Source organism: Oncorhynchus masou, chromosome 3 (assembly GCF_036934945.1).
Source record: "Oncorhynchus masou masou isolate Uvic2021 chromosome 3, UVic_Omas_1.1, whole genome shotgun sequence".
NCBI lineage: Eukaryota > Metazoa > Chordata > Actinopteri > Salmoniformes > Salmonidae > Oncorhynchus > Oncorhynchus masou.
Genome location: NC_088214.1, coordinates 25,579,917 through 25,603,414, shown reverse-complemented (window position 1 = coordinate 25,603,414; position 23,498 = coordinate 25,579,917). Strand labels below are relative to the sequence as shown.

At 44.5% G+C, this 23,498-nt stretch overlaps 1 protein-coding gene across 1 annotated transcript in view; it reads left to right on the top strand.

Annotated features, from left to right (window-relative positions):
* LOC135513367 (microtubule-associated protein 4-like) overlaps positions 1-23,498 on the top strand; it is a 72,603-nt gene that overhangs the window by 16,482 nt on the left and 32,623 nt on the right. Inside the window, 4 exon segments of the mRNA XM_064936297.1 lie at positions 13,966-14,085; positions 14,710-14,802; positions 14,936-15,154; positions 17,501-18,790. Of these exon segments, the coding sequence (XP_064792369.1) occupies positions 13,966-14,085; positions 14,710-14,802; positions 14,936-15,154; positions 17,501-18,790 (1,722 nt within the window).

The following is a 23,498-nucleotide window of genomic DNA, read 5'->3' as shown; positions in this document are numbered from 1 at the left end:
ATCTCACACTGAACTCTCTTTGACCTACACAAAGGCATTGCTATATTCATCAATCATTAAAAGCATTCCCAGAATCTTCCCCATGCCCACTTCTCCCATCCCCCAATGTCCTTCAATCCCAAAGTCATTGGTTGGTTACTTTGGAGATTGTCATGTAGAATTGGATACTTTGATGTGGCTATCCCCTTCGTCTGTTTGTAGTAAAGATAAAGGATTGTTGACGCTCATCATGTCGAATAGCAACCCAAAATGAGAGAAACCCATACATGTACAGAGGAGGGAATTCAGAACAGCTCATCTCACTGTACACTATTCATATTTTCTTTCTGGGAAATTATGCTGTTTTCTCTTTTAGCTACACAAATAATCCCATAAGCGGTGAACAGATTTTTATGCAACTGAAAGACGCCTATCGTGGTGAGGAGGCTGAAGCTGGGTAGGCCTGCCAAATGGTTGTGTGGTACTGGAGAGGTTTGGTGTGGTACTGGACAAGCTGAGTGCATATCAACCCCACAGGGCCCAGCTGAGGCTGGGGCTGATTCCCTGTCAGGCGATAGAGGAGGATGAACTTTATCAGCTCTCTGGCCTCTTAGAAATAGCCCTCAAACAATGTCTTAGAAATGAGAAATAGCCCTCAAACAATGTCTTAGAAATGAGAAATAGTTCTCGAACAATGTCTTATAAATGAGAAATAGTTCTCGAACAATGTCTTAGGTAAGCTAATTTCTATGTGTTATTTACCTACAGCCTATACCATAACATCTAGTATTAGCTAATTACTTGTGCATTCAATGTGGGTGTTAACTCATTAGTCACAGAACAGGCAGTAGGTATCCTAGTTGTTAGGGCATTGGGCCAGTAATCGAAAGGTTGCTGGTTCGAATACCTGAGCTGAGCAAGGCACTTAACCCTAATTTGCTCTAGGGGTGCCGTACTACTATGGCTGACCCCGTAAAACAAGACATTTTACTGTACCTATCTGGTGTATGTGACAATAAAACATTGTGTGTTTACACATACCATATCAGTGGTCCATTAGCCGTCCATGGAGTGCGATCCTTCCCTCCTACGCACACACAACTACATCCTTGTAAACCCCATTCATCTACCATGCTCACACATTTCAGTCACGTACGATGTATTTTGTACTTTACTTCTCACAACCACAGGCTTATTTATTTACTTTTTAAACACAGAAATCATCAAACCCTTGCTTCACCTCCATTCTGCAGCTTAACCCCCCACCACCCCTTTTTTTGTGGGGGGGGGGTCCTTACGTAAGTGCCTGCCTAGCAGACTGCTGCTGCTGTGCCGCTGTGCTGAAGGAGTGAGAGGGAAGGAAGGAAGGTCATTGTGACTCCTCCGGCAGAGTACAGAGGGAGCCATTGCACCCAGCATGACTCTGCAGTCTGTCTGGTCTGGACACTAACTGCCGCACGGCGCGTCTGCTTTTAGGATTTTTTTCTTCCTTTATTGTTATTATTGCTCCTGGGTCCTTGTGTCGAAACTATTTCTGTTTTTATTTTATCTCCCTGTCTGCAGTTTGGGTTCCCCCACTTTCAGAGATATGCCTATTCAAGACAAGTAGCCTGTGGTGGTTGGTTCCTTCAGGGATGTCACATCTGAAACCGGAGAATTAAAACGCTCCAAACACATAATTTAGGTGTCCCTGTAAATTCATTTTGAAAATAGCCTGGTCCATACTGAGAGGGGGAGCTGACGGGGGGTGCTGTTTTGAAGCCACCACGCCTCCATCTTGGCACTCCCCCACCTATGTAAAAATATTTTGGAAGCTATAGAAATGCATTTATTAATGTCTACATTTGTTTTTGCCACGTTTATTCTATTTTATACAACGGGTGGGTCTAATCTTGAATGCTGATTGGTTAAAAGCACATTCCAGCCGGTGTCTATTCCCCAAGTGACCTCAAAATGCCTATTTCATTTGTTCCACCTGACTGCGCTGTCTCATTAGCTCAGCCAAGCAATTTATAGACATTATCTCACATTATTTTAGACTAACATTTTGTTTTCAATAGCGGAGGTTTGTATAAACTTTGCTGTCCATCTCTCTGACATTTGCAACATTGTTTCAGGATTCAAATTCGATCTCCAACTGTCTATAGTAATGAACGTGTTGGGAGTTGGTACGAGACAGAGGCAGGCAGCGTAGCTCAACCAGTCGAAATCATGAATCAACTGGCATCATTTTTATGGATATATACAGTACCAGTCAAAGCTTTGAACACTTATTCCAGCGTTTTCCTTTACCACAGGCTACTTGTCTTCAATATGCATATCTCTGAAAGTGGGGGAACCCAAACTGCAGGCAGGGAGATAAAATAAAAACAGACATTGTTGTGACACAAGGACCCACTTTCCAGGGTTTTTCTTTATTTGTACTATTTTCTGCATTGTAGAATAATAGTGAAGAGGTGGCAGGTAGCCTAGTGGTTAGAGTTTTGGGCCAGCAACTGAAAGGTTGCTGGTTCGAATCCCCGAGCTGACAAGGTAAAAATTTGTCGTTCTGCCCCTGCACAAGGCAGTTAACCCACTGTTTCCCGGTAGGCTGTCATTGTACAGTGAGGGAAAAAAGTATTTGATCCTCTGCTGATTTTGTACGTTTGCCCACTGACAAAGAAATGATCAGTCTATAATTTTAATGGTAGGTTTGTTTGAACAGTGAGAGACAGAATAACAACAAAAAAATCCAGAAAAATGCATTTCAAAAATGTTATAAATTGATTCGCATTTTAATGAGGGAAATAAGTATTTGACACCTCTGCAAAACATGACAGACGTTTCTTGTAGTTGGCCAGCAGGTTTGCACACATCTCAGAAGGAATTTTGTCCCACTCCTCTTTGCAGATCTTCTCCAATTCATTAAGGTTTCGAGGCTGACGTTTGGCAACTCGAACCTTCAGTTCCCTCCACAGATTTTCTATGGGATTAAGGTCTGGAGACATTTACATTTACATTTAAGTCATTTAGCAGACGCTCTTATCCAGAGCGACTTACAAATTGGTGAATTCACCTTCTGACATCCAGTGGAACAGCCACTTTACAATAGTGCATCTAAATCATTTAAGGGGGGGGGTGAGAAGGATTACTTTATCCTATCCTAGGTATTCCTTGAAGAGGTGGGGTTTCAGGTGTCTCCGGAAGGTGGTGATTGACTCCGCTGTCCTGGCGTCGTGAGGGAGTTTGTTCCACCATTGGGGGGCCAGAGCAGCGAACAGTTTTGACTGGGCTGAGCGGGAACTGTACTTCCTCAGTGGTAGGGAGGCGAGCAGGCCAGAGGTGGATGAACGCAGTGCCCTTGTTTGGGTGTAGGGCCTGATCAGAGCCTGGAGGTACTGCGGTGCCGTTCCCCTCACAGCTCCGTAGGCAAGCACCATGGTCTTGTAGCGGATGCAAGCTTCAACTGGAAGCCAGTGGAGAGAGCGGAGGAGCGGGGTGACGTGAGAGAACTTGGGAAGGTTGAACACCAGACGGGCTGCGGCGTTCTGGATGAGTTGTAGGGGTTTAATGGCACAGGCAGGGAGCCCAGCCAACAGCGAGTTGCAGTAATCCAGACGGGAGATGACAAGTGCCTGGATTAGGACTTGCGCCGCTTCCTGTGTGAGGCAGGGTCGTACTCTGCGGATGTTGTAGAGCATGAACCTACAGGAACGGGCCACCGCCTTGATGTTAGTTGAGAACGACAGGGTGTTGTCCAGGATCACGCCAAGGTTCTTAGCGCTCTGGGAGGAGGACACAATGGAGTTGTCAACCGTGATGGCGAGATCATGGAACGGGCAGTCCTTCCCCGGGAGGAAGAGCAGCTCCGTCTTGCCGAGGTTCAGCTTGAGGTGGTGATCCGTCATCCACACTGATATGTCTGCCAGACATGCAGAGATGCGATTCGCCACCTGGTCATCAGAAGGGGGAAAGGAGAAGATTAATTGTGTGTCGTCTGCATAGCAATGATAGGAGAGACCATGTGAGGTTATGACAGAGCCAAGTGACTTGGTGTATAGCGAGAATAGGAGAGGGCCTAGAACAGAGCCCTGGGGGACACCAGTGGTGAGAGCGCGTGGCGAGGAGACAGATTCTCGCCACGCCACCTGGTAGGAGCGACCTGTCAGGTAGGACGCAATCCAAGCGTGGGCCGCGCCGGAGATGCCCAACTCGGAGAGGGTGGAGAGGAGGATCTGATGGTTCACAGTATCGAAGGCAGCCGATAGGTCTAGAAGGATGAGAGCAGAGGAGAGAGAGTTAGCTTTAGCAGTGCGGAGCGCCTCCGTGATACAGAGAAGAGCAGTCTCAGTTGAATGACTAGTCTTGAAACCTGACTGATTTGGATCAAGAAGGTCATTCTGAGAGAGATAGCGGGAGAGCTGGCCAAGGACGGCATGTTCAAGAGTTTTGGAGAGAAAAGAAAGAAGGGATACTGGTCTGTAGTTGTTGACATCGGAGGGGTCGAGTGTAGGTTTTTTCAGAAGGGGTGCAACTCTCGCTCTCTTGAAGACGGAAGGGACGTAGCCAGCGGTCAGGGATGAGTTGATGAGCGAGGTGAGGTAAGGGAGAAGGTCTCCGGAAATGGTCTGGAGAAGAGAGGAGGGGATAGGGTCAAGCGGGCAGGTTGTTGGGCGGCCGGCCGTCACAAGAAACGAGATTTCATCTGGAGAGAGAGGGGAGAAAGAGGTCAGAGCACAGGGTAGGGCAGTGTGAGCAGAACCAGCGGTGTCGTTTGACTTAGCAAACGAGGATCGGATGTCGTCGACCTTCTTTTCAAAATGGTTGATGAAGTCATCTGCAGAGAGGGAGGAGGGGGGGAGGGGGAGGAGGATTCAGGAGGGAGGAGAAGGTGGCAAAGAGCTTCCTAGGGTTAGAGGCAGATGCTTGGAATTTAGAGTGGTAGAAAGTGGCTTTAGCAGCAGAGACAGAGGAGGAAAATGTAGAGAGGAGGGAGTGAAAGGATGCCAGGTCTGCAGGGAGGCGAGTTTTCCTCCATTTCCGCTCGGCTGCCCGGAGCACTGTTCTGTGAGCTCGCAATGAGTCGTCGAGCCACGGAGCGGGAGGGGAGGACCGAGCCGGCCTGGAGGATAGGGGACATAGAGAGTCAAAGGATGCAGAAAGGGAAGAGAGGAGGGTTGAGGAGGCAGAATCAGGAGAAGGTATGAGCAGAGGGAAGAGATGATAGGATGGAAGAGGAGAGAGTAGCGGGGGAGAGAGAGCGAAGGTTGGGACGGCGCGATACCATCCGAGTAGGGGCAGTGTGGGAAGTGTTGGATGAGAGCGAGAGGGAAAAGGATACAAGGTAGTGGTCGGAGACTTGGAGGGGAGTTGCAATGAGGTTAGTGGAAGAACAGCATCTAGTAAAGATGAGGTCGAGCGTATTGCCTGCCTTGTGAGTAGGGGGGGAAGGTGAGAGGGTGAGGTCAAAAGAGGAGAGGAGTGGAAAGAAGGAGGCAGAGAGGAATGAGTCAAAGGTAGACGTGGGTGTCAGGATTTGGCCAGGGTTGTTCCGGGTTTTGGTCACTAGATGCCCCCATTGTGCTTTTTGACCTTATGTTTTTTCCCTTGTTCCCCATTATTATTTGCACCTGTGCCTCGTTTCCCCTGATTGTATTTAAACCCTTAGTTTCCCTCAGTTCTGTGCTCTGTGTTTGTATGTTAGCACCCAGCCCTAGTGTTCTGTGTATTCTTGTCGATTCCGGTGGATGCTCTTGTGGAATTCTGTTTTTGTTTTTGAGTATCTCTTTAGGCTTTTTTGTGCTATTCCTACCACCTTTTGGATTTACCATTTTTGTATTGAAGGACTTCTCCTTTTTTACTTTATTAAATACACCGTCTTAAGTACTGCTGTGTCTGCCTCATCTTCTGGGTTCTGCTGACTATTCGTGGCTCAGTTGGTGACTGTTTCTCACTCCGGAGACCCAGGTTCGTAACCGGGTCCTGACAGTGGGGAGGTTAAAGTCGCCCAGGACTGTGAGAGGTGAGCCGTCCTCAGGAAAGGAGCTTATCAAGGCATCAAGCTCATTGATGAACTCTCCGAGGGAACCTGGAGGGCGATAAATGATAAGGATGTTAAGCTTGAAAGGGCTGGTAACTGTGACAGCATGGAATTCAAAGGAGGCGATAGACAGATGGGTAAGGGGAGAAAGAGAGAATGACAACTTGGGAGAGATGAGGATCCCGGTGCCACCACCCCGCTGACCAGAAGCTCTCGGGGTGTGCGAGAACACGTGGGTGGACGAAGAGAGAGCAGTAGGAGTAGCAGTGTTATCTGTGGTGATCCATGTTTCCGTCAGTGCCAAGAAGTCGAGGGACTGGAGGGAGGCATAGGCTGAGATGAACTCTGCCTTGTTGGCCGCAGATCGGCAGTTCCAGAGGCTACCGGAGACCTGGAACTCCACGTGGGTCGTGCGCGCTGGGACCACCAGATTAGGGTGGCCGCGGCCACGCGGTGTGGAGCGTTTGTATGGTCTGTGCAGAGAGGAGAGAACAGGGATAGATAGACACATAGTTGACAGGCTACAGAAGAGGCTACGCTAATGCAAAGGAGATTGGAATGACAAGTGGACTACACGTCTCGAATGTTCAGAAAGTTAAGCTTACGTAGCAAGAATCTTATTGACTAAAATGATTGAAATGATACAGTACTGCTGGAGTAGGCTAGCTGGCAGTGGCTGCGTTGTTGACACTACACTAATCAAGTCGTTCCGTCGAGTGTAATAGTTTCTACAGTGCTGCTATTCGGGGGCTAGCTGGCTAGCTAGCAGTGTTGATTACGTTACGTTACGTTAAAAGAACGACAATAGCTGGCTAGCTAACCTAGAAAATCGCTCTAGACTACACAATTGTCTTAGAGTGGCCTGGAGTGGCCTAGACTGGCTAGGCCACTCCAGGACCTTAATGTGCTTCTTCTTGAGCCATTCTTTTGTTGCCTTGGCCATGTGTTTTGGGTCATTGTCATGCTGGAATACCCATCCACGACCCATTTTCAATGCCCTGGCTGATTGAAGGAGGTTCTCACCCAAGATTTGACGGTACCTGGCCCCGTCCATCATCCCTTTGATGCGTTGAAGTTGTCCTGTCCTCTTAGCAGAAAAACACCCCCAAAGCATAATGTTTCCACCTCCATGTTTGACGGTGGGGATGGTGTTCTTGGGGTCATAGGCAGCATTCCTCCTCCTCCAAACACGGCGAGTTGAGTTGATGCCAAAGAGCTCCATTTTGGTCTCATCTGACCACAACACTTTCACCCAGTTGTCCACTGAATCATTCAGATGTTCATTGGCAAACTTCAGACGGGCATGTATATGTGCTTTCTTGAGCAGGGGAACCTTGCGGGCGCTGCAGGATTTCAGTCCTTTACGGCGTAGTGTGTAACCAATTGTTTTCTTGGTGACTATGGTCCCAGCTGCCTTTGACAAGATCCTCCCGTGTAGATCTGGGCTGATTTCTCACCGTTCTCATGATCATTGCAACTCCACGAGGTGAGATCTTGCATGGAGCCCCAGGCCGAGGGAGATTGACAGTTCTTTTGTGTTTCTTCCTTTTGCGAATAATCGCACCAACTGTTGTCACCTTCTCACCAAGCTGCTTGGCGATGACCTTGTAGCCCATTCCAGCCTTGTGTAGGGCTACAATCTTGTCCCTGACATCCTTGGAGAGCTCTTTGGTCTTGGCCATGGTGGAGAGTTTGGAATCTGATTGATTGATTGCTTCTGTGGACAGGTGTCTTTTATACAGGTAACAAGCTGCGATTAGGAGCACTCCCTTTAAGAGTGTGCTCCTGATCTCAGCTCTTCACCTGCATAAAAGACACCTGGGAGCCAGAAATCTTTCTGATTGAGAGAGGGTCAAATACTTATTTCCCTCATTAAAATGCAAATCAATTTTTAACATTTTTGACATGCGTTTTTCTGGATTTTTTTGTTATTCTGTCTCTCACTGTTCAAATAAACCTACCATTAAAATTATAGACTGAACAATTCTTTGACAGTGGGCAAACGTGCAAAATCAGCAGGGGATCAAATACTTTTTCCCCTCACTATAAGTAAGAATTTGTTCTTATCTGACTTGCCTAGTTAAATCAAGGTTAACTGGTTAATAACTTATTATTACTATTATTATTATTTTAAACTATGAAATAACACATATGGAATCATGTAGTAACCAAAAAAGTGTTATATATCTAAATATATTTTAGATTTTAGATTCTTCAAAGTAGCCACCCTTTGCCTTGATGACAGCTTTGCACACTCTTGGTCTTGGCATTCTCTCAACCAGCTTCATGGGGTAGTCAGCTGGAATGCATTTCAATTAACATGTGTGCCTTATTAATTTGTGATTTTTTTATTCTTAATGCGTTTAAGCCAATTAGTTGTGTTGTGACAAGGTAGGAGTGGTATACAGAAGAGAGCCTATTTGGTAAAAGACCAAGTCCATATTCTGTCAAGAACAGCTCAAATAAGCAAGGAGAAACGACAGTCCAATATTACTGTAAGACATGAACATGAGTCAATCTGGAACATTTCAAGAACTTTTAAAGTTTCTTCAAGTGCAGTTGCAAAAACCATAAAGCACTATGATTTTTATTTTATTTTTATTTCACCTTTATTTAACCAGGTTGGCTAGTTGAGAACAAGATCTCATTTACAACTGCGACCTGGCCAAGATAAAGTATAGCAGTGTGAACAGATAACAACACAGACTTACACATGGAGTAAACAATAAACAAGTCAATAACACAGTAGAAAAAAAGAAAGTCTATATACATTGTGTGCAAAAGGCATGAGGAGGTAGGTGAATAATTACAATTTAGCAGAGTAACACTGGAGTGATAAATGATCAGATGGTCATGTGCAGGTAGAATTGCTTCTACTGGGCAGTGCCAATATTGCCGACGGGTGGCTTTAACGCCTCTCATTGCCCAATACATAGCATCACCAATCCAGGGTTTATACACATCATTGACTACGACTCATGTAAAGCTAAACAATTTATAGTTAGCTGTGACTGAGCTCTGGCTGCAGTCTACTGTATTAGTTGTCTGATCAAATGTTTTGGTGTATTCTAAGACCCGTGTGTTATTGTTAGTCCAGGTTCAGTTGGTTCCATGCCATCCTCTGGGGAATAGGAAACTCTGGGCTCCTATGCCAGGGAAGTCTCTGCCATGTTTTGCGTGTCAGGACTGATGTCGGGTCAGACACTGTGCCAGCCCGGCCAGGGTGATGCTAGGGCGGTGGGGATGTGGGTGTGGTTTTTGGACTGTGTTGGCACTTAAAGGGTTTTGAGGAGAGGCGGAAGTGCTGCATGGAACGTACCAAGAGGACCAACACCTTGATGGTCCCCAGAGGCTGCTCTTTCGAATATGCTTATGTTATCATGAAAGTTATGCACATATTTGACATTAGGACAAGTGTGTGTATTTCTCCTTGTTTTTGTATGTCTCATTTCAGGACAGTATCTGACCCTACACATTGATATTATGGATAGGGTTGCGAAGGGAGGGTATATTACTTGAAACATTCAAAGTTTACTAGTAAACGACTGTCACACCCTGACCATAGTTTACTTTGTATGTTTCTATGTTTTGGTTGGTCAGGGTGTGATCTGAGTGGTCATTCTATGTTGGATGCCTTGTTTGTCTATTTCTATGTCTGGCCTGATATGGTTCTCAATCAGAGGCAGGTGTTAGTCATTGTCTCTGATTGGGAACCATATTTAGGTAGCCTGGGGTTCACTGTGTGTTTGTGGGTGATTGTTCCTGTCTCTATTCCTGTCTTTTGCAGCAGATAGGACTGTTTTAGGTTTTCGCACGTTTGTTGTTGTGTTAGTTTATTCGTGTACAGTTTCTTTATTAATGTAAAATGAATAACAACCACGCTGCATTTTGGTCTGCTCCTCCTTCTACAGACGAAAGCCGTGACAACGACCACAATATTGGTATCTTTCAAGGATTTTATGTAATCTATCGAAAGACCCTTTGGGTATTTCAGATCATCACAGGTGTCTGTAATTATCTCTGACCCTCTGTGTGGCCTTATCACATGTAAAATATATTAACCTGTTGAAACTCCCCATCCCGGATCCGGGATCATGACTAAAGCCTCAGGCTCATTAGCATAACGCAACGTTAACGATTTCTGAAAATCGCAAATAAAATGAAAATAATGCGTCTGCTCTCAAGCTTAGCCTTTTCTTAACAACACTGTCAACTCATATTTTCAAAATATGCTTTTGAACCATAGAAATTGACTAATTTGTGTAAGAGTATGCTAAGCTAGCTTAGCATTTTGAGTAGCATTTAGCACGCAACATTTTCACAAAAACCAGATAACCAAATAAATAAAATAATTTACCTTTGAAGAGCTTCGGATGTTTTCAATGAGGAGACTCTGTTACATACCAAATGCGCAGTTTTTCCTGAAAGCGTCTGTGTGTAGGAGAAATCGTTCCGTTTTGTACATCGCATTTGGCTACCGAAACGAACCGAAAATTCAGTCACCTACAACGTCAAACTTTTTCCAAATTAACTCCATAATATCGACCGAAACATGGCAAACGTTGTTTGGAATCATTCCTCAAGGGTGTTTTTTCACATATCTCTTCATTGATATATTGTTCGTGGAAGCTTGCATTCTTCTCTAAATTCCATGGAAAAATACTTGCAGCTGACTTTTGCGCACCAATTTCGGCGCAGGACACCGGGCGGACACCTGGTAAATGTGGTCTCTTATGGTCAATCTTCCAATGATATGCCTACAAATACGTCACAATGCTGCAGACACCTTGTGGAAACGACAGAAAGGGCAGACTTACTCCTCTCGAATTCACAGCCATATAAGGAGACAATGGAAATCAGAGCCTCAAAAATCCTGCTCATTTCCTGGATGCCGTCTCATCTTGGTTTTGCCTGAAGTTCACGTTCTAGGGCACGCACAGAAAATATCTTGATAGTTCTGGACACGTCAGAGTGTTTTCTTTCGAAAGCTATCAATTATATGCATAGTCAAGCATCTTTTTGTGACAAAATATCTTGTTTAAAACGGGAACGTTTTTCATCCAAAATGAAATAGCGCCCCTAGAGTTTCAACAGGTTAAATAATAAAATGCTTTTAAAATGTAAAAAAAAATTATGACAAAGCTGTAAAATATTAACCTAAATACAAACCATCCACTTAGTGAATACCATTAGTGTTTAATATGAGGGTTTCAGTAGTAAATATACTTTTATTTATTTAACTGTCAGGTATTTGTTGTTAATATTTTGGTGTCAAACTGGTGGCAGTTGAAAAGAACAGTCAATAGTTGCAGAGTTAATGGAAAATGTTCATTCATTAGGCTATTTTCTCTTTAATCATATGGCCTATCTACTAGAAACTCATGGACAATATGGACACATGTAAAACATTTATGTGATATATGAATACATTTTCACAATTTATTCAAGTATAAATTACCAAAGCTACGATAGATTGCCATATATTTTCTGTTAAATACCAAAATTACTGAAGATTCACGTAACTTTGGTAAATTACCGGTAGCTTTGCAATCCTGGTTATGGATGACTTTGGGATTTTTGTAATACCTGCTAAGTTGTGTCAATTCAAGCAGAAGAGGTCAGATTGATGTGCACTGATTTCTCTGGGGTTGAGTGTGTGAATGTATGGGGGGGGCTGAATGATTGGATCTAGCTGGTAAAGCAGCAGAGCCCTACAGGACTAAACACCAGCGAGTACAGTGAGTTCCCCTAGGCTTGAGCTGAGGATGTCAATAATTTATGACACAGACGGGTTGCCACCCGGAACCTAAGATACTCTCATCTGGTTGGTCGGTTGCGTAGCCGTAGTAACGGCTCACGGTCCTGTATTGTCCCCTTTCGTCACTGTCACCCCTCTGCTATGTTCTAGAGAGGGCTCTTTTTAGGGACAGCACCCTGAGAGGCATTCGAGTATAGCCTAGTCTAGGCCAGACATCAACTGACAATTTATACCAGGTGGGCTGTATTCAATGTGCTTGTCAGGCGTTGGAGGTGGAGTCCAAAACTCAACATTTCTGGAGTAGCCTATAGCTAAAATAACAACTTTGATCTTACTGCCGACATGAAAAAATACTACAGTTTACTATAGAATACAATAGTTCTTTAGTATACTGTAGAATACTATACTACACACTGTTTTATCCATCAATCATGTGTAATACTTACTATAGAATGTTGTAGCATAATGTTGAATACTATACCTAATGCTACAGTATTAACCACAAAAAAAACTCTAGTAAATACTACAGTAATGTCCGTAAAAACACTACAGTCCACAAAACCTCAACCCATTTATTTTACTATAGTAAACACTACAGTATTTAATTGCATATACCCTGCCCATTCCCATCCCCATATCACAATTTGTGTCACCCATGTGAGAAACCTATATGCCAGATATAGATAGAAGGACTCCACTTCTATGTAAAAGAAAATAAAACACAAAAAACGTTATGTCCCCCAAAACACAACTGTAAATGCTACAGTGGTCTACAATCTGTAAAAACACTACAGTATAGTACAGTCCCCCAAAACACAACTGTAAATGCTACAGTGGTCTACAATCTGTAAAAACACTACAGTATAGTACAGTCCCCCAAAACACAACTGTAAATGCTACAGTGGTCTACAATCTGTAAAAACACTACAGTCTAGTACAGTCCCCCAAAACACAACTGTAAATGCTACAGTGGTCTACAATCTGTAAAAACACTACAGTATAGTACAGTCCCCCAATACACAACTCTAAATGCTACAGTGGTCTACAATCTGTAAAAACACTACAGTATAGTACAGTCCCCCAATACACAACTCTAAATGCTACAGTGGTCTACAATCTGTAAAAACACTACAGTATAGTACAGTCCCCCAAAACACAACTGTAAATGCTACAGTGGTCTACAATCTGTAAAAACATTACAGTATAGTACAGTCCCCCAAAACACAACTGTAAATGCTACAGTGGTCTACAATCTGTAAAAACATTACAGTATAGTACAGTCCCCCAAAACACAACTCTAAATGCTACAGTGGTCTACAATCTGTAAAAACACTACAGTATAGTACAGTCCCCCAAAACACAACTGTAAATGCTACAGTGGTCTACAATCTGTAAAAACATTACATTAATTACTATAGTATATACTACAGTTTTCCTTTACTACTGTATTTATACTATAGTTAACTTTAAAGTCCACTAAATCACTACACTGAATTCTATGGTATTTATATCATAAATGGTCTTTTTGTATGCAGGTGTGTTCAAATACTTATAATGGAGGGCACTGTAGCCTACATTGAAACCAGGAGGGTAATTATCTTGGCAAGCTTTGTCAGTGTGGTCAGTCACCTATTTAGCAATACAAGGGTAGCTGGCTAACTAATGAAGCAGGCTAGGCAGACTGGTTGAGTTAACTAGCTGTATGTACTGTAGGCCTGGCTGTATTTTTCATTTACTTTGTCAATACCAATTGTTTCCAGTAATGATATGCTTGTTGTCACTTCACAACGGTCTCTTATGTAACCACCAGATAGCTAGCTGGCAAAAAATGTACTGTTTGATATAAACAGCAGCAGGTATTGTTACCTAGCCAAACTGTGGAGGAATGAGAAACTTACGTTTCCCATTATTTTAAACTACTATCATGAAATTGAGAAATGTTGATCTTAACATAGAGAGTAGACTCTACATCCAAGTAGATGTTTTTAGTCTTCTTCGAGAACGTCACACGCAATCTACACCAGTTTGCTCTAGCAGGAGCTGGATCCAGGCAAAATGGCGGACCCCCCCCCCATGATCAAATTTGTCACTAACTTTAAGACAGGGGGCAACAGAGCTAAGTGCTGTATGCTAACATGGTCACATGACATGGTCATATGGTCCCGTGTCTAACATTTGATGTTCCGTTTTTTGCTTGTCTTCAATGCAGGATCCAGTATGATGCCAGGAGGACAGATGGGGACGAGGATGCCGTGGCAGGAACCAATGGGAGAAAAGCATCCCTGTCCAACTGGACAACAGTCTGCCGTCAATTCTGACTACCTTTCAGGTGAGTCCCTTTCCCCGGTTTCCATCCCTCTAGTGTTTTATGCTCAATAAGTCAAAAAGGCAGTGAAAATGCATTTTGTGGAAAGACAGGTTTCCACTGTTTCTATATCTTATCATATTTTACTGCCTTTAGGCTTTTTCAATTTGGTCATCATCTAAAGATCCCTCTGTGGCATAGCCTCGTAAGCTTTCTAGGCACCTAGAGATCCCTTCATTCAGAGGGGTTGGGTTAAATGTGGAAGATACATTTCAGTTGAATGCATTCAGTTCTACAACTGACAAGTATCCCTGGCACGGCCTGAGCACTCTTAGCAGTGTAAACTGGGCATTACAGTGTTGCAGGACACCGAGTTAAACACATGACTGTATTTAAGTGAGGCTGTTGTTGTTGTCTTGTTTTTGTCTTCTCAGACCGTCTGGACATTAATATTTCATGGCTGACTGAGAGTTAACTGAATTATGTGATTGTGAATGTGATTACAATATCCTTTGGCGGTTTTAGTCTGGATATTGATTTCTGTCTGTGGTGTACTCATCTCTCATTAGTAACTGACATCTGATATCCCCAATATATATTCTCTCACTCCCCCTCTCTTTCTCTCTCTCCCCCCTATTTAATCTCTAGGTCCAGTGTCTAGTATGATGGGGATACCTGGTGATCAGTGGGGGAACCAGAACAAAGGAATGAAGGACAGCAACATACCAGATACTCTCATGGGTACTGCTTAACAATACTGTACAGTGTTTATGTAACACCACCATGTAGTGCTTATCACTGTGTCTTATAGCAAAATAGAGTAGTAATAACATGAAGTATAGTATTAACCTGGGTGTCTTAATTCCACTCCCAGGTTTCTCCCAGCCAGGGATGATGAATATGAACATGGGATCAGGAGGTATGGGGAGTATGGCTCCATTCCAGACAGACATGCCCCCTATGGGCAACTCTCAGAAAGCCTCTCCTCTATTTGCCTCTGAGCCCCACAAACAGTCCCAGGGCCCCTTTAAGCCCAACGACTCATACCCCTCTGCCCCGGGCCACAACACCCAGTCCCAGGACAACTCTGCAGGTAAGAGGTTGTCTCACACAGAGCAGCTAGATGGGGGGCCTGGGGTGGGATGTCCAGGGGTCCAGTCACCAGTTAAAACATGGTTATCAAATACGTTTGGATGATGATCGATCTTAGATTTGACTGTGAACAGGGTAAACTGTAACCGTCACATTTTCTAGAGGGTTCCTCAAAGTGCCAGACTTCAGTCATCTTTATCCAAAGGGAAAGTTTTCGATACTGTATAAGACCTCTGTTTTTATTTACAAACTAAATGCAGAGCTTATAGTTAAAAGCCAGATAGTGGTACAGTATTAGTTGTTTCGTAGTGGGGCGGCCATCGGAGCAGAAATCGCGTGTTGCTTCGGCTTAAATTATGATGTTTCACTCTCAGACAACCAGGGTATAACCTTCTAGACCTTTCCAGCCCTCGGCCATATCTTTGGTTTATTATGCAATACCTCAGACCTTTCTGAGACTTTATATCAATTTTGTTTGAGAAGGAAGAATAATTCTGTGATGAGATACCTAACCTTCTTTATTACAAATATTTCCTTAGATAATCTCCCAGAGGCCTAATTTAAGTGCTCAGTTATATTTGGAGTAGAGGACTTTTCTTAAAAGATTTCTCATGAGCTCCTTCCCCACCTTTGATACTGCTCTCTGAGTGAGGCAACCACGTAGACTCGGAGTAATGTGTCTTCTGGCAGGAGGCCAGGTTGAGGCACTGGACGACGATATGCTCTTGGCTTTTTAAATACTAATATTGCATGAAACATAGATGATAATGCTACCTGCACAAATGTGTTTTTTTTATGGCAACATAATCAATAAAGGACATTGAGGAAAATAGAACATCAATCAATTAGAGAGGGCAAGGATACACAATTTCGAGAGAAAGCCATTATCATTAACGATTGGGTTTAAAGTGGGGAGGGTGTTATTATTTAATTTCTCTGCCCTGTCATGTGAAGTATTGGGGTATACCATCAGTATTAACTGAAGAACATGGATGGAGAGACAATTTCCCACTGTAATGTCTTTATCACAAAATATTTAAAAAACACATGCGCTGTATGTTTTTATGTGTATAGTATCTTTCGTTTGTTCCCGCATGTATGTTTTTTCAGTGTGTATGCTCTATGATTGAATGATTTTAGATGTTCTTGTGTTAATATGGTCTACTACTAACATTGTCCTCTTCAGTGTGTTTGTACTAGGTTCCCCATGTCACATGATCCCTTCCTCTGGGTTCATTGTTTATCTGTGTTTGTCCATGTGACCTGCCTCTGTTGTTGTTCTGCAGCATGTCAATTACTTACACATTCACTCATATGCTCATCTACTCATGCGATGTGCTGTCGAGTATACAGCACACACCACACTGCTCAGTGTCAGCACAATCTCCATTATTCCCCTGCCCTGCCAGAGAGAATCACACCCAATCAGCTGCAATCTCGGAACATTGCAAACAAAAAAACTGTCTCTCTGGCTACTATGTAATCCAGAAGCCTAAATGTCGCATTCTATAAGCCTACTGGCCAGGCCGTAAAGATATTCTAGTGGTGGTTGTGTCAATATTATTTAAGTTTTATTAGGATGCTTACTTGCAGGTTCTTTCTCGGCAATGCAACAACAATAATAAATATAAGAATACGAACAAAGTAAATGGCTCAGTAGAAAATAAACATTTAGCATAAATATAATACAGGAAGGTAGGATTTATAGTACAATATTTATACATGTATTAGAGAAAGGGGGGATTGGGGGCAAGTGTTTCAATTGTGCAGTATTAGCAATAGTAAATAAGAGTGGTAGCATCAATTGTGGTGTGCGTGTGTGCATGTGTGTGTGTGCATGCGTGTGTGCATGCGTGTGTGCATGCGTGTGTGCATGCGTGTGTGCATGCGTGTGTGCATGCGTGTGTGCATGCGCGAAGGTGTGAAGAGTCAGTGCAGTTGGTCAGTCCAGTTCAAGTATTCAGCAGTCCAATGGCTTGTAGATAGGAACTGTTTCTTGTTATCAGACCTCATTCTGTGATACCGTCTCCCCAACAGTAAAGGAGAGAACAGCTCGTAGCTGGGGTGTGTTGGGTCCTTGATGATGCTGTGGTCCTTCCTCAGGCACCATTTCATGTAGCTTACAGAAATTCAAAACTCAAGTCACAATTTGATTTATTTAATTGTTTTTATTTGTAGTTTAATAAGATAATTTTCTACTCAGTTGTTGAGTTTCATAAATGTAGGTCTGAATTTCTATGAGCAGATAAGATATACCCAGATTCTTCTGGAGATGATTGGCAATTGGTTTTTGGTCTTCTTTGTTATGGGTAGTGACATTCCTTCCTCCTCTCTGCTCATCAAAAAGTTTGGACAAACCCAAACCCCTTGGCAGATGGTGAGTCCGGGCTGCAAGCCTCAGAGGGTCTCTGCCTCTCCCCCAGCGATTCAGTGGAGGAGAGCCCCAACTCCGACCCCCTCAGCCCCCACGGCCAGGAGACTGGCTCTGGGGACGAGAGGGGGACCGAGGGGGTCAACAGCGGCAGCATGCAGCAGAAGAGGAAGAAGAAGAAAAGGAGGCCCAGAGAGGAGGTGTATGACTTCATGGACAGGGAAGAGGCTCCGGACTCCTCGAAGGAGGAGGAGGGCGAGACAGAGAGCGGAGCCTCGGACTGCCCGCTGAGTCTGTCCTCCCCGAGCAAGGAGGAGAGCTGGGAGTGTGAGATCCGAGGGAGGGGAGGGGGTAGGGTCAGGGGCAGGAAGAATAAGAGCAGGATGAAGCTGCCAGAGGAGTGGGGGCCAACACCCCAGGAGCCCACGACACCCCATGCCACCCCAGCCTCGGTGTCTGCAATGGTGATGGCCTCCGGTCCATTAAGCTCAACCCTAGAGAACATCTCCTCCCTCATAGCCGACCCCCAGACTAACCCCTTTAGCAGTTTTATAGAGGACACCAAACCCTCTCACACCTCCACTTCGCCACCACTCACTGAGAACCCCAAACCAAGTCACATCCTCAACAAGGACCCTGCCTTAACAGACACTTCCACTAGTAACTTGAACATGTTTGAGCAACCTTCTCCAGCCAAGGTAAACATGGAGTGGGAGGCTGAGGCTCCTGTTAAAAACACTGCCTCTGCTCCCCTCCATCATGAACCCATGTGTATTGATGACTTCAAATTGCCCCCTCCCTTAGCCACTAAAGATGTCCTAACCCCCAAGAAGGAGGAGGCAGCTCTGTCCTTCACTGACAAAGCCTCCTCTGATCATTGTCGTCGTGAGGCCAACGCATCTATTACTGACCAGAGGCAACTGGGTCCTAAGAGCTCCCCAGGCTTCAGCCCCCAGGTCTCACAGACCTCTTTCCTAGACTCTGTCCTGCAGACCCCCTCAGCCAGCACCCCTGCTTCACAGCCACAGGCCCAGTCTCAGACCACCACACCCCAGGGCCTTCCTCCAAACACCACCACCTCCTCCTCATTCCAGTGTACTTCTCCTCCACTGCTTAGCCACTCCTCCCAGCCTGATCATGACACTCACAGTCCCCGCCCTGCATTGTGCTCAGGCCTCAACCCTGCAGCCCCGCCCTTTATCCCCACTCCACTGCCACTCACAGAGCACCAGGAGCCACCGCTGCCAGAGCCCCCCCTGCTGGAAGGTTGGTGACACTGAAGAGGGGACATATCTATCAGTATGGGGGTGTATGATGACATTATAGTGCATGGCTCTCTCTGTGGACTGGGCCTGCTGTTGCTCGGCCATTGTGTGTTTAATAGAACTGTTTGTAACATGCTAACTAATTACCACTATTCTCTAATCTGACTGCGTCTGACTGAGTCCCTACTGGCTGGGCCTTGAGTCCCTTTATCCTGACGGACTGCCTGGCCAGTCTCTGTAGTGCTGTTATGATGATGATGATGATCATGATAATAACACATTCATTGCTATGTGGCTGTCTACCTACCTGATTGTGTAACTGCCCAGCTCGTTTTACCTCATATCCCTCTCCTTTCTAACACTGTAATCATATACTACTTACTCTACTGTCTCTGTAGATTACTATGTGTGTGACTCCTGAGTGACTCCACTCTCCTTGGGATATAATTAGCTAGCTTTCTGCCCCCTGAATGCCATTATCCTAAATTGCAATGAGTAATTCTACACCCTAACTCTTTTGACATTGATTCAACCTTTCTTCTCTAATCAAAGGGATGTTGGTTTACAGTGTGATTCTCTCTCTTTCTCTCAAGAGATTGCTTTTTCCCTGACTAAATTATGCTTTTAATTCCTCAAATAGCCATGAGCTGACTGAGGAGTCACTAAAAGCTTTTCTTTCACATTCTCTTTCTACTTGTGTGTGTGAATTCACTTTCAGAACCATTTTGAATATCTCAGTGTTCCTATTTGGAATTCTTAGTTATGCAATTTGACCATTTTTAAAACACATACACATTTTACTTTCAGCCAATTTTTGATTGGAGATCAAAAATACAATAAGAATTGCTCGATGTGCAAGTTGTCATGTAAATGTTTGCATGATTAATAGGCAAACTGAAATGACTGACAGCTATGTTTTGTCTTTTCTCTCACCCACATGTACTGCGTGTCCTGATGATGGCTCTGATGATGATGATGATGATGATGCTAAATAGGTGAGTCACATTTCCATAATTGCCTTTGAGAATATTTAGATTTCTCATCAGTGGAATAATATGACGGCGAATTCAGTGTTTATTTATTTCCTTATTTGGTACAAATGTTTGCCACAGGTTTTTGTTCTGTTCAAGATTTCTTGGACTTTGCCTCTCACTGTTGTTAAGATATTGTCCATGTCAGGAAAAAGCTGGCACGTTTCCTGGCTAGTTTGCTTTGAGCGTTAGTTTGGCCTAGTTCAGAGACTGTACTGTTCTGTGTTGGTTCTTTTTACTTTGGTTTCTCGGTTGGAGATTCCAAGGACTGATAGCTAAGTTAACACTGCTTTCCTAAGTTGTTACCCTGCAGTGTAAGGTTGTTATAGAGATGCTGTTCCTCCTTCCTTGATGACACAGGTGTTTTTGGTTGACAAATGGTGGAAGTCGTTAGCATACTGCTTGTCTGTCTGCACCCCTCACATTCCCTTACTCAACTCAACCATCCCCATTCAGCAGTCTGTTAATGGGTTATTTACAGATGACCGGGCAGGCGGGTTGGTGTGTGGAGGGACAGTACAGTGAGGCACAGGCCTCTACTGCCCTCTGTATCCTCATCCCACAACTTTCTCCCTCAATCACCATCTTTGTTTTTCATACCTCCCTCTTTCCCCCTAGCAGCCTCTCTGTTTTGCTGCCTCTCTCTCTCTTTCTCTCTCTTCCATCTCTCCTATCTCTCTCTCCCTCCCTCCCTCTCCATCCTCCTCTCCCTAATGCAATATTGATGGCTGGGACTTTTTTGCAGTTACATAAATCATGCAGCCCTTGTCTTTTTATAGCCGGTGATCTTGGTTTGTGCAGTAGGCACCAGCTGTCAGAGCAGCTCACAGATCACTGCACATCTGTAAATAGCCTGTCCAACTACCTCATCCCCATACTGTTATTTATTTGATTTATTTTGCTCCTTTGCACCCCCGTATCTCTACTTGCACACTCATCTTCTGCACATCTACCATTCCAGTGTTTAATTGCTATATTGTAATTATTTCGCCACTATGGCCTATTTATTGCTTTACCTCCCTTATCCTACCTCATTTGCGCACACTGTATATAAACTTTTTGGATTGTATTATTGACTGTATGTTTGTTTATTACCATGTGTAACTCTGTGTTGTTGTTTGTGTCGCACTGCTTTGCTTTATCTTGGCCAGGTCGCAGTTGTAAATGAGAACTTGCTCTCAACTAACCTACCTGGTTAAATAAATCAAATAAAAAGGCAGAGGGAGACAGAGGCTTAGAGGCTGTGCGGTGCTGCTCTGCCTATCTCTGCCCTACTCTACTCTGCTCTACTCTGCCCTACTCTGCTCTGCTCTGCTGCATAGTAATTTTTCTGGTCAGCTGATCACAGACAGCCCAGTCTGGCAAATACACCATCCATAAGAGGCAGCCCAGTCTGGCAAATACACCTTCCATAAGAGACAGCCCAGCCTGGCAAAGATACCATCCATAAGAGACAGCCCAGTCTGGCAAAGATACCATCCATAAGAGACAGCCCAGTCTGGCAAATACACCATCCATAATAGCCAGCCCAGCCTGGCAAAGACACCATCCATAAGTGACAGCCCAGTCTGGCAAATACACCATCCATAATAGCCAGCCCAGCCTGGCAAAGATACCATCCATAATAGACAGCCCAGTCTGGCAAAGATACCATCCATAATAGCCAGCCCAGTCTGACAAAGATACCATCCATAATAGACAGCCCAGTCTGGCAAAGACACCATCCATAAGAGCCAGCCCAGTCTGGCAAAGATACCATCCATAATAGACAGCCCAGTCTGGCAAAGTCACCATCCATAAGAGACAGCCCAGTCTGGCAAAGACACCATCCATAAGAGACAGCCCAGTCTGGCAAATACACCATCCATAATAGAGACAGCCCAGCCTGGCAAAGATACCATCCATAATAGACAGCCCAGTCTGGCAAAGATACCATCCATAATAGCCAGCCCAGTCTGACAAAGATACCATCCATAATAGACAGCCCAGTCTGGCAAAGACACCATCCATAAGAGCCAGCCCAGTCTGGCAAAGATACCATCCATAATAGACAGCCCAGTCTGGCAAAGTCACCATCCATAAGAGACAGCCCAGTCTGGCAAAGATACCATCCATAATAGACAGCCCAGTCTGGCAAAGATACCATCCATAATAGACAGCCCAGTCTGGCAAAGACACCATCCATAAGAGACAGCCCAGTCTGGCAAAGATACCATCCATAAGAGACAGCCCAGCCTGGCAAAGACACCATCCATAAGAGACAGCCCAGTCTGGCAAAGATACCATCCATAAGAGACAGCCCAGTCTGGCAAAGATACCATCCATAATAGACAGCCCAGTCTGGCAAAGACACCATCCATAAGAGACAGCCCAGTCTGGCAAAGATGCCATCCATAAGAGCCAGCCCATTCTGGCAAAGATACCATCCATAATAGACAGCCCAGTCTGGCAAAGACACCATCCATAAGAGACAGCCCAGTCTGGCAAAGATACCATCCATAAGAGACAGCCCAGTCTGGCAAAGATACCATCCATAAGAGACAGCCCAGCCTGGCAAAGACACCATCCATAAGAGACAGCCCAGTCTGGCAAAGATACCATCCATAAGAGACAGCCCAGCCTGGCAAAGACACCATCCATAAGAGACAGCCCAGTCTGGCAAAGATACCATCCATAAGAGACAGCCCAGCCTGGCAAAGACACCATCCATAAGAGACAGCCCAGTCTGGCAAAGATACCATCCATAAGAGACAGCCCAGTCTGGCAAAGATACCATCCATAAGAGACAGCCCAGTCTGGCAAAGACACCATCCATAAGAGACAGCCCAGTCTGGCAACGATACCATCCATAATAGCCAGCCCAGCCTGGCAAAGATACCATCCATAATAGCCAACCCAGCCTGGCAAAGATACCATCCATAAGAGCCAGCCCATTCTGGCAAAGCATCACCACTATAGTACTGATTGAGATGGGCAGTGCTGTGCAGTCTTTTGTTTTTTAAGGTATAGCTACCTTTCAATAAATACTTAATCATAGTGCTGCTGGCTTTAAGTGCATTTCTGTATGTCACAGTGCATATCATCACACTGGACCGAATGTGTTGAAGTCAAGTAAAGGGACGGGTGCTATTTAAGTGTTGTTTACATATTGATTAGTATCGAAAATCCATGCAATTTTTTATGATGTATTACTTGACCAAAGAGGCCATCATCTGGTGGTTCAATAAATGACTGGTGCTTATATAATAGTTCTTGCTGTTGCTTTGAATGTGGCTTAGCTGGTTGAAGCTAACCTCGTACAACCATACAGAAGTCTCACAAGCTTACATTTTGTTTCCCTACATGGATTCCATCTGGCTAGGAGCAGAAGACATGAGCTTGGTGCCCTCACCATTTCATTGTTCCAATCACTGTCCTCTGATGAACTACTAGCTAAGGTAGCAGGCGTAGAAAGACACGTGAGCAGTGTCTCCACTTAGGTTGAAAATACTGTATCCCTGAAAACCAGAAACATCCACTTGCCAACACTGCTAAGGGTGTGGGGGTGGTTTAGTTGATGATGAACGCAAAGTACCGCTGTTCACAGCCACTGTATGGCTTCAGTTCAGTTGGCATCTCTTTGCTCAAGCCAAGGTTGGTCATGGGTGCACCTCAGCCACGCTCAAGGTCCTAAACAAT